General features: G+C 36.6%; 1 protein-coding gene across 27 annotated transcripts in view; it reads right to left on the minus strand.

The window, feature by feature from the left end:
- TFDP2 (transcription factor Dp-2) overlaps positions 1–13,703 on the minus strand; it is a 179,184-nt gene that overhangs the window by 96,379 nt on the left and 69,102 nt on the right. For 5 of the 27 annotated variants that reach the window (XM_070576216.1, XM_070576215.1, XM_070576214.1 and 2 more), the window contains exon 4: positions 9,957–10,025. The exons of 21 other annotated variants lie outside the window; for them this stretch is intronic. In XM_070576216.1, the coding sequence (XP_070432317.1) occupies positions 9,957–10,025 (69 nt within the window). Of the gene's footprint in view, positions 1–9,956; positions 10,026–13,703 lie in introns of those variants that run through there. One more of the 27 variants, XM_070576237.1, reaches the window with a different exon arrangement.

Genomic DNA, 13,703 nt, shown 5'->3' on the forward strand with positions numbered 1-13,703 from the left:
AGAATTTTGAGAAGAAAGCAAATACTATCTAATATTTTTTTGTTTCTTTCTCATTTTTTCCAAGTATGATTTTCCTTTGTGTCTTAAGTATAAGATTTCCTTCTTTTATTTTGCAGAATTTCTTAAGCCCATGATGGCTTTATTCAAAAAATGCTGTCAATTATTTGAAAGTTGAGAAAACTATCCAGGTTTGGTGTTTGCTAAGAAAAAAGTTAGGTAAATTCTAGTTAGTTTCTCCCCTTTACTGTCGACCTGGGTATTATTTGACTTTTAACTCTCATTTCTTAAGTTGGAAAAAAGATTGATTCATGCAACTGTTTTAAGCCAAATTCCTGGTGTTAAGTATTTACATAATATTATGGCTGTCGTCTATTTTAGAGATCAAAGATCTCATTGAGAATCCCATTAAAATTATATACTTTCTCTCCAGAGCATAGAATTTTGCTTAGCAGTTTAATCTGTCATGCCTTGAAGTCAATTCATGGATTCGAGGTTAAGGATCTCCTGATTTACTATGGCTCTGATAAACTAAGGAAGACACTCCTGATCCTGTTGCCTTGTTATATGATGCATGTGACTGGTAATTTCATCCTGGATACTTTGAAACAGAATACACTTCTTCTCTAGTCAAAAAAGTAGGGCCTAACCAAAAGTTGTTTAAGCTGGTGACTGTTACAAGGGAGTCCATTAAACTTTTCTCTTTATTCTTGTAAATATTTGAAATTTTCCATAGTAAAAAGCTTCACTTGTGTGTTTATTTGAAGTAGGGCCTGAAAAAATGCATACCACTCCCATGGATTTTCTTCTCTCTGCCCCTTCCTACTACTACTCCCTTCACATCTGAAAATGCACCATAACCAGTCCACTTCTGTCCCTGCCTTTACAAAACTGTGGTCATGAAGGGAAGTAGAGAGGTAATGATAAAAGAGATGGGAGGGAGAAAAAGAGCCCTGGATGCTGCAGATAGCAGTTGCAACACAACATGGGGTAGCTGCCAAGTTTCTGGTTGGCAAAAGCCCTGGTTCTTTAAGTTGTAGATATGCAGCAGAGATGGGTAGAAAATCTACCATTTGCCCGCCTGTCCCTGCTATTTTGTCTCAGGGATCTGTCTTTACTTTTACTCATAAAAAATACTTCTGATGCCTGGCATATTTTAATCAATATTTCTAGTTTCTACTTGTAACTCTGCTTCTCTGTGTATTTTCACCTATCTCACCATGGGATAACAGAAGAGATTAAGTTGGGTCCCACTAGCTGGCTACCAGCAAACCCAGGCTTTCCACAGTTGAATTCTTGAAGCTAAAAGGTCCTGCAATAATCTGGCTCATGTTCAACCTGGGAACAGCAGATAAGTAGAAGAAATAGCTTCTGATCTACTCTTGCCTCCCTTAACTCTCAACCACATCACAACTTTACATAAACAAAAATATGCTTATTGATATTACTGAGCATATAGAATGGAGCACAGTAAAAAAGAAAGTGTTATTTTCTCTCAAGGAAGCTCTAATTCAGATTAACAATGTCAAGAAACTGTCAACAGATGTGAGGTTTAAACCAAAGCACTGTAGCAACCAATTAGAAATATTCAAGTTCCTCCACAATAAAGTGCACCTGATAATACTTATAAACTGGTGAATTAACATACCAATTACCAGAGACACTCTCAAAATAAACTGAAAAATAAGTTAGCACCCAAATAATATTAAAACCAATTAGCATAACGAGGTGGACTGAGATTACTTAGAGGTATAGTTCTTTAAACTCCTTTGGTCCTGTCAATAATGTTCCATGTAAATCAAAGATTTCCTGGGAAAGATATGAACGTAGAGCATGTGTTTAGAAGACTGACTCTGATCTGAAAGACGTGATTTGAACTGCCTCTACCACTTGGGAAAGTTAGTTAACTGCTGAGCCTCAGTTTTCCCATTTCTAAAATAGGTGTAATAATAGCACTTATCTTGCAAGGAGGTTGTGAGGATTATACGAAATAATTAATGTAAAGAGCACAGCACACAGTTCCTGGCAAATAGCACTCAAAACACAATAGACATTTTATAAAAAGTAAACTGACCTCTCCTTTCAGAGTGTTAATTCCTTGGAAATGCTGAGATAAAACAAGGTGGCAAATAAGATCAAAAGGCACTTCAGAAAAAGAATCAAAACAAACAAAAGGAAACAAAAAAAACAAACAAAAGCATAATATGTAAACTACAGACCAATATCCCTCAAAAATTCTAAATAAAATTTCAACAAACTGAATCCAAGAATACAGAAAAAGGATAATACATCATGCCTAAGTGGGGTTTATCCAGGAATGTTGCAATGTTGGTTTAACATCAGAAAATCAATCAATATAATTCACCATGTATCAACAGAATAAAAAGAAAAACTACACTATCATTATAACAGATATTGATGAGGAATTTGACAAAATTCAACAATCTTTCATGATAATAACTAAGCAGACTAGGAACAGATGGAAACCCCCTCAATGTGCTCAGAGGCAACTACAAAAAACCTATAGCTAAAACTCACACGTCATGGTAAAAAACTGAATACTTTCCCCCTAAGATCAGGAACAAGACAATGATGTCCACTTTCACTACTTCAACAGTGAACAGGAGTCTTAGCCAGCGCAATAAGTCAAGAAAAAGGAAAAAGGCATAAAAATAAGGAATAAGTAAAACAGACGAAATGTTGGTTTATGTGGAAAATCCTATTGGATCTATAACAATTTACTAGTAGTGGGTTTATCAGCAAGGTCACAGGCTATAAAGTAAATATACAAAAATCAACTGTACTTCTATATTCTAGCAATTAAAGAAATCAGACATTGAAATAAAAAGATATAATTTATAATAATAAAAATGTGAAACACTTAGGGACAAATATAACAAAATATATGCAAGGTCTATACAATGAAAACTACATTTTGCTGAGACAAACTACAGAAGATTTAAATTAACAGACAGATAAACCATGCTTATAAATGGAAGACTCAATATCGTTAAGATGTCAATTCCTCCAAAATTCATCTACAGATTCAATGCAATCCCAATCAAAATCTCAACAGGAACTTTTGTAGAAATTTGTAAGATGATTCTAAAATTTATATAAAAATGTAAAAGACCTAGTATACACAAAACAACTCTGAAAAAGAACAAAATTGGAGGACTCACACTACTTGATTTCAAGACTTAATATAGAGCAATAGCAGAGCTTCTCAACCTTGGTACTTCTGACATTTCGGATTGATAACTGTTATGGGGAACTGTTCCGTCACTGTGGGATGTTTAGCAGCATCCCTGGCCTCCACCCCTACCAGCAGTGGATCCTCCACCCCCAAGTTGTAACAATCAAAAATGTCTCCAGACACTGCCAAATATCCTGGGGGGGGCGGGGGGCGGGGGGAGCAAAACTGCCCTTAAGAAACACTGAACTACATTAAGTAGTGTGTTACTGACATGAAGATAAACATTTAGATCAATGGAACAGAACAGAATCTAGAAACCGGCCCTTAACTTACAGGCAATTGATATTTGACCAAGGTACAAAGCAACTCTAAGGGAAAGGGTAATCTTTCCAATAAATGACACTGTAATGACTGGTTATTCATACGCAAGAAACATAAATCTCATCCCTCACCACACTCCACACACAAAAATTAATTCAAAACTTATCACAGGCATAAATTTAAGAGCAAAAACTATAAAACTCTGAGAAAAAAAATATGGGAGAAAACCTTAGTAATCTTGGCTTAGGCAAAGATCTCTCAAAGAGGACATAAAGAAACAAAAACTATTTTTTTAATTGATAAACTGCACTTTGAAGTATAAAACAGGTTTGCTCTTCAAAAGTTACTGTTAAGAAAATAAAAAGGCAAGCTACAGGCTGAGAGAAGATATTTGTAAAATATATATCTGATAAAGGACTTGTATCCAGAATAAGATAATAATAAGACAAACAACTGAATTAAAAAATGGGGAAAAAATTAAAGTTACTTCATCAAAGATATGCAGATGGCAAATAAGCACGTGAAAAAATGTACGACATGATTAGCCATTAGAGAAATGCAAGTTAAAACCACACTGAGATACCACACAAACCCACTTGAATAACTAAAATGAAAAAAGACTGACCATATCAAGTGCTGGCAAGGACAGAGGGCAACTAGAACCCTTACACAGTGCTGATGGAAACACCAATTTGTACAGACACTTTGGGAAACATGTTTGGTGATTTCTTATAAAACTGAACATACACTTACCCTATGATCCAGCAATTCCACCCCTAGAGATTTACCTTAGAGAAACGAAAACTTCTATCAACACATAAGCTTGTATTTGAATGTTCATAGCAGCTTTATTCGTAATACTCCACAACTGGAAACAACATAAATGTTCATTAACTCATGGATGGATAAACAAATTGTGGTACATCCACACAATGGAATACTAGACAGTAATAAAGAAGAACTACTGATACACAAAACAACATGAATAAACCTCAAAAGCATCATTCTAAGTACATGAATCCAAACACAAATGATATTAATAAAATAGCCAAAAATATTCAACATGGCTAAAAAAATTCTTATTTTCAGCAGCTTTTTTGGGTTATGTAAATCACTGGCACTTACTATCTTTCATTATTTAACTTATGTGTCTAGTCTCTTTAAATCAACTACAAACCCTTCTGCCATAGGGGTTATCGTGTATCTCTGTGTAGCACTTCACAATACTAATAACAATGCCCCTCATTTGTATATCAATGCACAAGCTCCATAACGCTCATCCAGTCTGAAAAACAACTGGAATGCTGAACACACATTGCAATGGAGTCAGGACACCTGGGTTCAAACCCCAGAAGCCTACGTGGGTGACCTGTGGTAAGTCTAATCTATATGAGACTCACTTTCCTTATCCATTAAACTGAAAAGCTCTGGGTAAAGTGAGGAAACAGAGTGTCGGGGACATTGAGGTGGTACAAACAGCAACTCTAACACATATGAGGCCAGTAAGAACAGAAACCTCCTGGGGAGCAAATGGCCAAACGTTAGACTTGAACTTGATTTCTCAGAAGAACCACAGACTGAGAAAATGGGATCTCAAGAGCCTTCTTATCTTTCGGGTTTTAAGCAGGAGATATCAGAAAAGTTACCACAGGGATAACCGGTTTGTGGCAGATAACCAAGCAGAGAAACATTCATTTTTGATCCTTCAGTGTAGTCTCTTATCACTGGGAACAGGATTCAATAGGCATTACATATGGAGAAAATTAGCTATTTTAGACTAATATAAAGCACGTTAGTTTTACTCTTCTGATGTGGTGTTGCCATAGTAATCCATCTCAGTAAGAGAGAAATCACAGGTTCAGATACTTGGTATATGTGCTTGACTGAGAATCTACAATCGGCAGAATTATGATGGCCCAAAAATCAAAAGGCAGAATAACAAGGAATTACATCATGGCAGGACCAAGAAGCTTCATCAGGGCCTCGCTAGGTACCTACCATGTACCAAAAACAGGCATACTGCTGGGCAAGAGCACATGTTTTATCAGTGAATCCTCACAATAGCCTTTATGAGGTAGCTGTTTTAGAGACAAGATTATTATTCTTGTTTTACAGCTGAGTAAACTGACATTCTGAAACACAATTAAGTAATCTGCCCAAGTAATCACCATTAGTATGTGACAAGGTTAAGATTCATACTCAGAGCTATTTTACTCCACGTCTTTACTGCTACTTAAAACCTATTACCACTATATTAAAAGCTCAGCATCTGATTATTGAGCTAGCACAGTTCCTAGAAAATAGGAGGCTCCATAATTTTTGGTTTTCTTTCAAGGTAGTTAGGAGGCAGACATCATCTAAGGTAGGCAGGAAACAGGCATCACCTCCAGCAATTAATAGGGAAACTAAAGCTTACATGTAAAGTGATAAAGTAAATTTCTGAATGCTGGAATTCCTAGCCCTTTATCTGCAGTAGCATTCCCCTGACATTCATCCTGATAATGATGATGAACAGGAAGAAAAGATGGAGGAGAGAAGAAATACATGCAATTATACGACTGAGTGTTTTCATTTTTTGAACAGCCCACACATTTTTATTGAGTACCCACAAGGTCAGGCACAGTGCTCAGCACTGGGGCTCTAGCATGAAGAAAATAAACAAGACACAGTTCCTGCCCACAGGGAAGTTTCACCCTAGTGAGAAGATACTGACAACTAAATAGACAAGATATAGTCCAGGAACGCAGAAATGGGATAGCACAGGGTGCCGCAGGAGCATAGCCAGGACAAAATAAACCCAGAGAGGGTGGAAAGAGAGCTACAGGACATCCAGTTACATTTGAATTTCAAATAAACAGTGAATACTTTTTTAGTACAAGAATGTCCCAAATATTGTCCTGTATTTTCATTTGCTACATCTGGCAACCCTAGGTGGGAATGATGTTTAGAAAAGTATCTCAGAGGAAATGATACCTAAGATGACAACTGAATTATTACTTGTCCCCAACAAATTTATATCAGTTGAAAATGTGTCTTAGTGGCTGGCTTATGGAGACACCCATGTGGCAAGGATCTGAAAGCTCCTGACAGCAGCCAGTAAGGAACTGAGGGCTGCTGCCCAGAGCCGTGTTAGTAAGCCATCTTGGAAGTAGATCCTCCAGCCACAGTCCAGCCCTCAGACGACAGAGCCCTGGCCGACAGCTTGACTACAATACAGGAGAGACCTTCAGGCAGGGTCACCTGGCGAAGCCACTCCTGACCCTCAGAAACTGTGTGAGATAGTAACGTTTGTTGTTTTAGGCTGTTAGGTTTTGGGGTAACCTGTTAGGCAGCAATAGATAAGTAATGCTCTGCCCATTAGCGGAGTGCTGCGGCCGCCCGACCGGGCCTACACTAGTACCCCATCATGCCCACTCATTGCTGAGAGCAGCCGCAACTAGCGTGGGCGGCCTCACAGCGAGAATGGCCACAGCTGTGACTGTCAGTCAATTATGCCTCCCACCGGAAGGAGATCTGAATGGTGTATTTCCATGGCCGCCACAGGATAACAAAAAGCTTACTAATGACAGCGCATCCTTTCTGAAACAAAATAAGACCTTTTTAAAACAGCAAAATAAAAAATACTTCTCTGAGTTCAGCTTAATCATTTGAGAGAACTGTGTGAAAACAGAAATACAAGCAAAATAATAGAGAAAATTAGCAAAGCTATGAAAACACCAATCTTGGATTAGCCATGGCTTTCAGCTTGATTTCACGTGTGCTAAGAACTGATATGGCTTTTTCAACCAACAAAATCATTTGTGGGGCCGGCCCAGTGGCGCAGCGGTTAAGTTCACACGTTCCGCTTCTCGGCGGCCTGAGGTTGGCCGGTTCGGATCCCGGGTGCGGACATGGCGCCGCTGGGCACGCCATGCTGTGGTAGGCGTCCCACATATAAAGCAGAGGAAGATGGGCACGATGTTAGCTCAGGGCCAGGCTTCCTCAGCAAAAAGAGGAGGACTGGCAGTAGTTAGCTCAGGGCTAATCTTCCTCAAAAAAATAAGATAAAATAAAGGAAATCATTTGTTGCTGGGTCGTTTGTTTTGACTCTCCCATTCAGAAAGGAATTTCTGAAATTTAAGGATAACGTGCAACTGAAGAGCTGTGAACTGTGGTTAATCAACTAATCCAGAATTTCTAAGAGTACTTTCATGAAAGAAGTTGTGCTCTGAATTCCAGAAATTATTTTATTCCAATAGATTAAGTCTGAGTTAAAGTGATTACATTCCAACTATCTAATATGAATAGAAAAATCTCAGAGGGGCCGGCCCAATGGTGCAGCAGTTAAGTGCGCACGTTCCGATTCAGCAGCCCGGGGTTCACTGATTCAGATCCCCAGTGCGGACATGGCACTGCTTGGCAAGCCATGCTGTGGCAGGCGTCCCACATATAAAGTAGAGGAAGATGGGCACGGATGTTAGCTCAGGGCCAGTCTTCCTCAGCAAAAAGAGGAGGATTGGCAGCAGATGTTAGCTCAGGGCTAATCTTCCTCAAAAAATAAATAATAAATAAAAATCTCAGAGAAAGACATTTCCCTTCTTTTCCAAAAATACAGGATAAGTTGGAAGGGAAGGGGTTAATAACTGTGAACTAAATATGGCTGCAGGGAGATGCTAGAAATTTTCTTTGACTACCCCCTTGGCTTTATAATAAAGTTTTCCATCCAAACCATCTCAGAGGTCATGCTATTATGACATATTTTTCAGGTCAGTTCAATACTAACTGAGCTGAGATGTGTCTATAGTCGGAATCCTTTAAGGTCTGTGTTCCAGGTATATCAGATGTCACTTCTCCCCTATAGCCTGCAAAAGAGTCACAATTCTCTTACCAGATTTCCAATTCAAATTTCATAGAAACTGAGATAAGGACATTGCCTTAAAAGGATTACATCTCCCGGATAGTATAATTCACTAATCTAACCCATACTTTTTAGAATTTTCTATGTAAATTAATATTTTAAAGTATTCTATTTTTTAAATATCCAATTCATTTAAAAATTACCTTGGTATACCAATCTTAGATATTAAAAGAGAGAACATAGTGATCAAAAAAATAAAATCTAGAATATCTTCAAATTTGAGAAGCTGATTTTACAGAATAAAGGTACAGTTATTCAGCTATTTGTCCATAGAATTAGGGAGCAGTTTTACATATATGCTTTGACCAATTATATAAAACTGATATACATATTAAACAAAGCTCTGAAGTTTCGGGCCTAAGGCCCATGCATTTTCTCTGTAGCCACTCTAACACACATGTTCAAGATTTTCCAACAACTGTATCCAACATTTCTTAACAACTGGCTTGCTTCGTGGGGAGGTTTAAAGATCTGGAACCAAAAACCAAGGAAAGCTTTAAAAACTGGCCAGCAAAATAATCAACAATTTCTAGAGGATTAGCTGTCTTTTCTAACTAAACAATACTCTATAAAATTTTATGATCCAGAGTAGAAGAGAGTTGAGAAAAAAACATTCAACACAAAACTCTTTAATATCATCTGGGATAACAGATGCTACTCAAACACAGTTTCATTGTTCCTAATCTCTTGGCCTCCAGCTTTCTTTCCTCATTTTTTGGAAGTTCTTTTATTTTCCTCCTCTTTGTTCATAAGTAACAAATATATATTGTAGAATTTCTTATTTCACTGATACATCTTAATTAATATAAAGAAAATGCTTTTTTTTATTTTAATGAGAAGTTGAATAGATTCCCCCCACATTAGAACTACAAAAAAAAAAATCTCTAAAATGTGTAATATTTCCAGTGATTTCATGATTTACTTTTCTCCTTTCTGACTTGTCCTTATGGGGTTATCTTGAAAGAAAGTTTCACTTTGAAAAACTTCACTAATAACAATTTTCTCTTATTCATCTCAAATACTCCCTTTTAAACTAAAGTTCCAAAATTGGAGGGGAGGGGACAACAAGTGGAAGCTATAAGAAAACCTGAAAAGAAAAAAGCTTGACAGCAGAATTTTGTCATTGTTCCATCCACTCAACAAATTGAGCGTTGTGCTAGATACAAGTCCTACTTTGTCTTAAAACACCAACGAGGCTAATAAAATTTTATATATATATATAAATTATATTATATATTTATAAATTTATCTATATACACAATTGGTTTTTTGTGGAGAGTTTTTGAATTGTTTTGTGCTTTCCGCCTTGTTCTAAGGACTCAGGCAATAGGAAGAATGGAATAGATTCTGAGAACTACACATGCAGAGTCAGGGATAAAGGTATCCGCGGATAAAACAGAAAGAAAACCAAGATGTTAAGAACATTTCAAAATTATTAAAGCTCTAAAAGTAACGCAAAAATCAGTGTAGCACTTTATAAATATTATTTTATTTGAGTCTAGCAATGTTCTTGATTACAACAGCCAACAGACTCTATTAACTTACTTGTTTTGCCAAAAAATTTAAATGTGTCCGGAAGGATTTTCACATGAGAACATATCTTCAAATTTATAACTGAAGTTAATAGGAAAATAAAATTCAATTACAAAAGTGCACTTGAGAAACTCACAGCAAATCTCATTAGACGTCATATTACAGGACATTGCAGTCATGCCGCGTAACCTTTCCATCAATGATGGACTGCCCATACAACAGTGGTCCTGTGAGATTAGCACCATAGAGCCTGGGTGTATAGTGGGCTATACCATCTAGGTTTGTGTTAAGTATACTCTATGCTGTTCATACAACAACGAAATTGCCTAATGACTCATTTTTCACAATGTTATCTCCATCATGAAGTGACACAAGACTGTACTGGCAAGGATGTGAGCAACAGGGAATCTTCATATACTGATGGTGGCAGTGTAAATTGGTATTATCACTTTGGAAAAAGTCATCTGGAAGTATTTACTAAAGCTGAGCACATGTATTCTCTAACCAAACCACTCCAATCCTAGGTAAATGTCCTGTTCACCAAAGGACATGGACTAGAATGTTCATGAGATCACTAATTGTAATATCCCAAAACTGAAAACTACCCAAATGCCCAATAACATTAGAATGAATAAACAAATTATGGTTCATTCATAAAATGGAATATTATACAGCAATGAGAAAGGATCAACTACAACCAGATACAGATGAATCTCACAAACAAAGTTGAGGATGAGAAGCTAGTCATGAACGAGTACTGCATGATTCCATAAATAAAGCATAAAAACAGATAAAAATAATCTATGCTGTTAGAAGTCAAGATAGCAATTACCCTCGGAAGGGGACACAAGGCAGGCTTCAGGAGCACTCGTAACATTCTGCTTCTAGATATGAGTGCTGGTTTGTACAACTCCACTGAGCTATACACTTGTATATATATTCTTCTCTCCATATTTTGACTAAAACTTGAAATATATATACACAAATAAATATATAACATGAACATTTTCATTATAAGACTAATACCCCTTCATGGATACATTACAAAATACAGAAAAGAACACCAATCAATCATAATCTCATCTTCTAAAGATACATGTAATTTGACGTATTTCCTCATTTTTCTATAAACTTCACATAGTTAAGAATACGTAACACATACAGTTTTACTTAAATTTGAGCAACATCCCTACATAAAGTAATTATTGCATATCAAGCATTTTCTACCTTTAAAATATTTCTCTCCATAAGCAAAATTTGACTATAAAATTAGCTATCACATACATACATATGCAATTTACTTTAAAATCACCTCGTAATACAATTCTGTGTAGGAGCTACGTTTTCCCTACTTAGAAATAATGCTATGATAAATTTCTCTTTGTCTTTACTAATCATACTTCAAAATTTACTTCCTTAGGATAGATACCTAAGGCAGAATTACAGGAGCCAATGCTTTTGCATTAAAATTAGTAAAAGATAAAATATTGCTATGACATGAAGACAGAGGTTTGGAAAGACAACAAAATTGACGACCTTTCCTCGTTTCTTCACTAGTCTTTTTTTTTTAGAAAGAGCTCCTTAGCCAGTAGAGTCCCTCAGTAAACCAAAAAATCTATGGTCTGAAAGTCTAAGACATGTGAAGCTTGATGACACCTCAGTATGAGACACATAGAAGGTACGGGGGAAAAAAAGTTTTCTGAATTGAGGGAAAACTCTTAGGCAAAAAAATCAGTCTGATTCTACCTGTTGCTTCATCCCCACTTCTTCTATATACCCTTGGAGCAGTAGTTCTCAAAGTGTGGTCCAGGGCAATAAGATCAGTTCACCTGGAAACTTGTCAGAAATACAAATTCTCAGACCCTACTCCAGACCTACTGAGTCAGAACCCTTGGAGGCAATCTTTAGAACATGCCCTCCAGGCAGTTCTGAAGCTCGCTGAAATTTAAGAACTCCTCGCCTAGAGCATTATAAACCTCCAGGCATAGTAAGAAAACATCACCTTTATTAATCAGAAAGTGGAAAAAAGATAAATAATTTTTTTCAAACTATTATTCTAATTGCTACCTTGCTCATCTGGGAGATGGAGGACCTTACTGGTAGATAAACGTTTTCATCTTCTGCTCCACTTCTGTTATGTTTGTGATTTACATGTCTGCAATGTCAGCCATGCTATTTTTCATACTTTAATGGATTCTAAATGGACTCACTAAAGGGGACGCACAGGATGTCACTGAACAAAGGATGATAAGAGAGTTCCTAGCTTATTCTGTGATACACATAAAATATTTGATTTAATTAGTTTCACAGACAGATAATGAAAGAAGTAATTTGTATTACAAGTAAATCCTGGTAGCAATTTCCTTTTACTTCAAAGTACAGCTTACAGTTAAATGTATTCGGGCTGGTCTTTTCAATAATTTAATCAGCAACTTGCAGACACGCAAGTTTAATCAATGATAAAGAAAGGCTTGAATATCAAAGAAACAATGAAGAAAGCAAAGGGGAGGAGAATATTTTTTTGAGCACCTACTACATGCTAAGTATTAGGCATAAAGCTTTACAGAATAGGGTTAAATGAGAAAATACAATCTTTATGAGGCAGGTATCATTACTCCCATAACATGAATGTGAAAATCTGACAGAGATTTAGTAAATTTCTATGTTACCGACTGTAGACCTAGTAAATAAAAATGGCAAAGCTGAAATTTGAAGCTGTGCTTCTATGGTTCCAAAACCTGTCCCTTTTCAAATATATCAAACTTACTTTACAACATCAAGCAAAACACAGTGCATTTTCATCAGAGTAAATAAAAAAGTCCTCAAGAAAAAGATAGAGTTAGTAAAATTTTAGCAACTTTTAATAGTTTTCCTATTATTTTTTAAAGACAAATACAGTTTTAAAAAAGAATATTTCAGGGGCTGGCCCCGTGGCCGAGTGGTTAAGTTCGCGCGCTCCGCTGCAGGCGGCCCAGTGTTTCGTTGGTTCGAGTCCTGGGCACGGACATGGCACTGCTCATCAAACCACGCTGAGGCAGCGTCCCACATGCCACAACTGGAAGGACCCACAACGAAGAATATACAACTATGTACTGGGGGGCTTTGGGGAGAAAAAGGAAAAAATAAAATCTTTAAAAAAAAAAAAGAATATTTCAGCTACCATTTTTATTCACTATGTGATTTATAAAAAAGAGGAGAAGAAAGCAGGTTAAATGTCACAATGGGCAATTTAATCTCTTCTGAATAAAAACATTTGCAATTGAAATTGGTAGATTTAATTTTAAAAACATTTTGTTGGCAATAAAGCTGTTAACCAGCTTTCTAGCATGTTTTTGGATATTTGGCTTTTCGGTTTGGCAACGCATGCAAATTTTATTGCATAATGGTCATAAACAAGACAAATTTAAATAAGGAAATTCAAAAGAGAAAACATTTAAGAGGTTTATTTTAGAACGAATTCTAACTGGCAATCAAAATTATCTTCTTCCCTTCACACAGTGGGTTTGAAATTAACCAGCACCAATAGCTGTGACCAAGAGTAAGCAAGACGGCCAAAGGTAAAGGTGTGAAAAGGTTTTCTTCCAGGAGGAGACAATGGGCCATATGGGAATAGGAAATAAAAACAGACAATTAGATCAACTCCATTTTCAAAAGACTAAGCACATAAGAAATCACATAAATAAAGACCTTTTCATCTCAACAGTATTCTACTCCTGCCAACTGAGTTACAAACTGATTCACTGAAAATTAATTTTGTAA

Source organism: Equus przewalskii, chromosome 15 (assembly GCF_037783145.1).
Source record: "Equus przewalskii isolate Varuska chromosome 15, EquPr2, whole genome shotgun sequence".
Taxonomy (NCBI): Eukaryota; Metazoa; Chordata; class Mammalia; order Perissodactyla; family Equidae; genus Equus; species Equus przewalskii.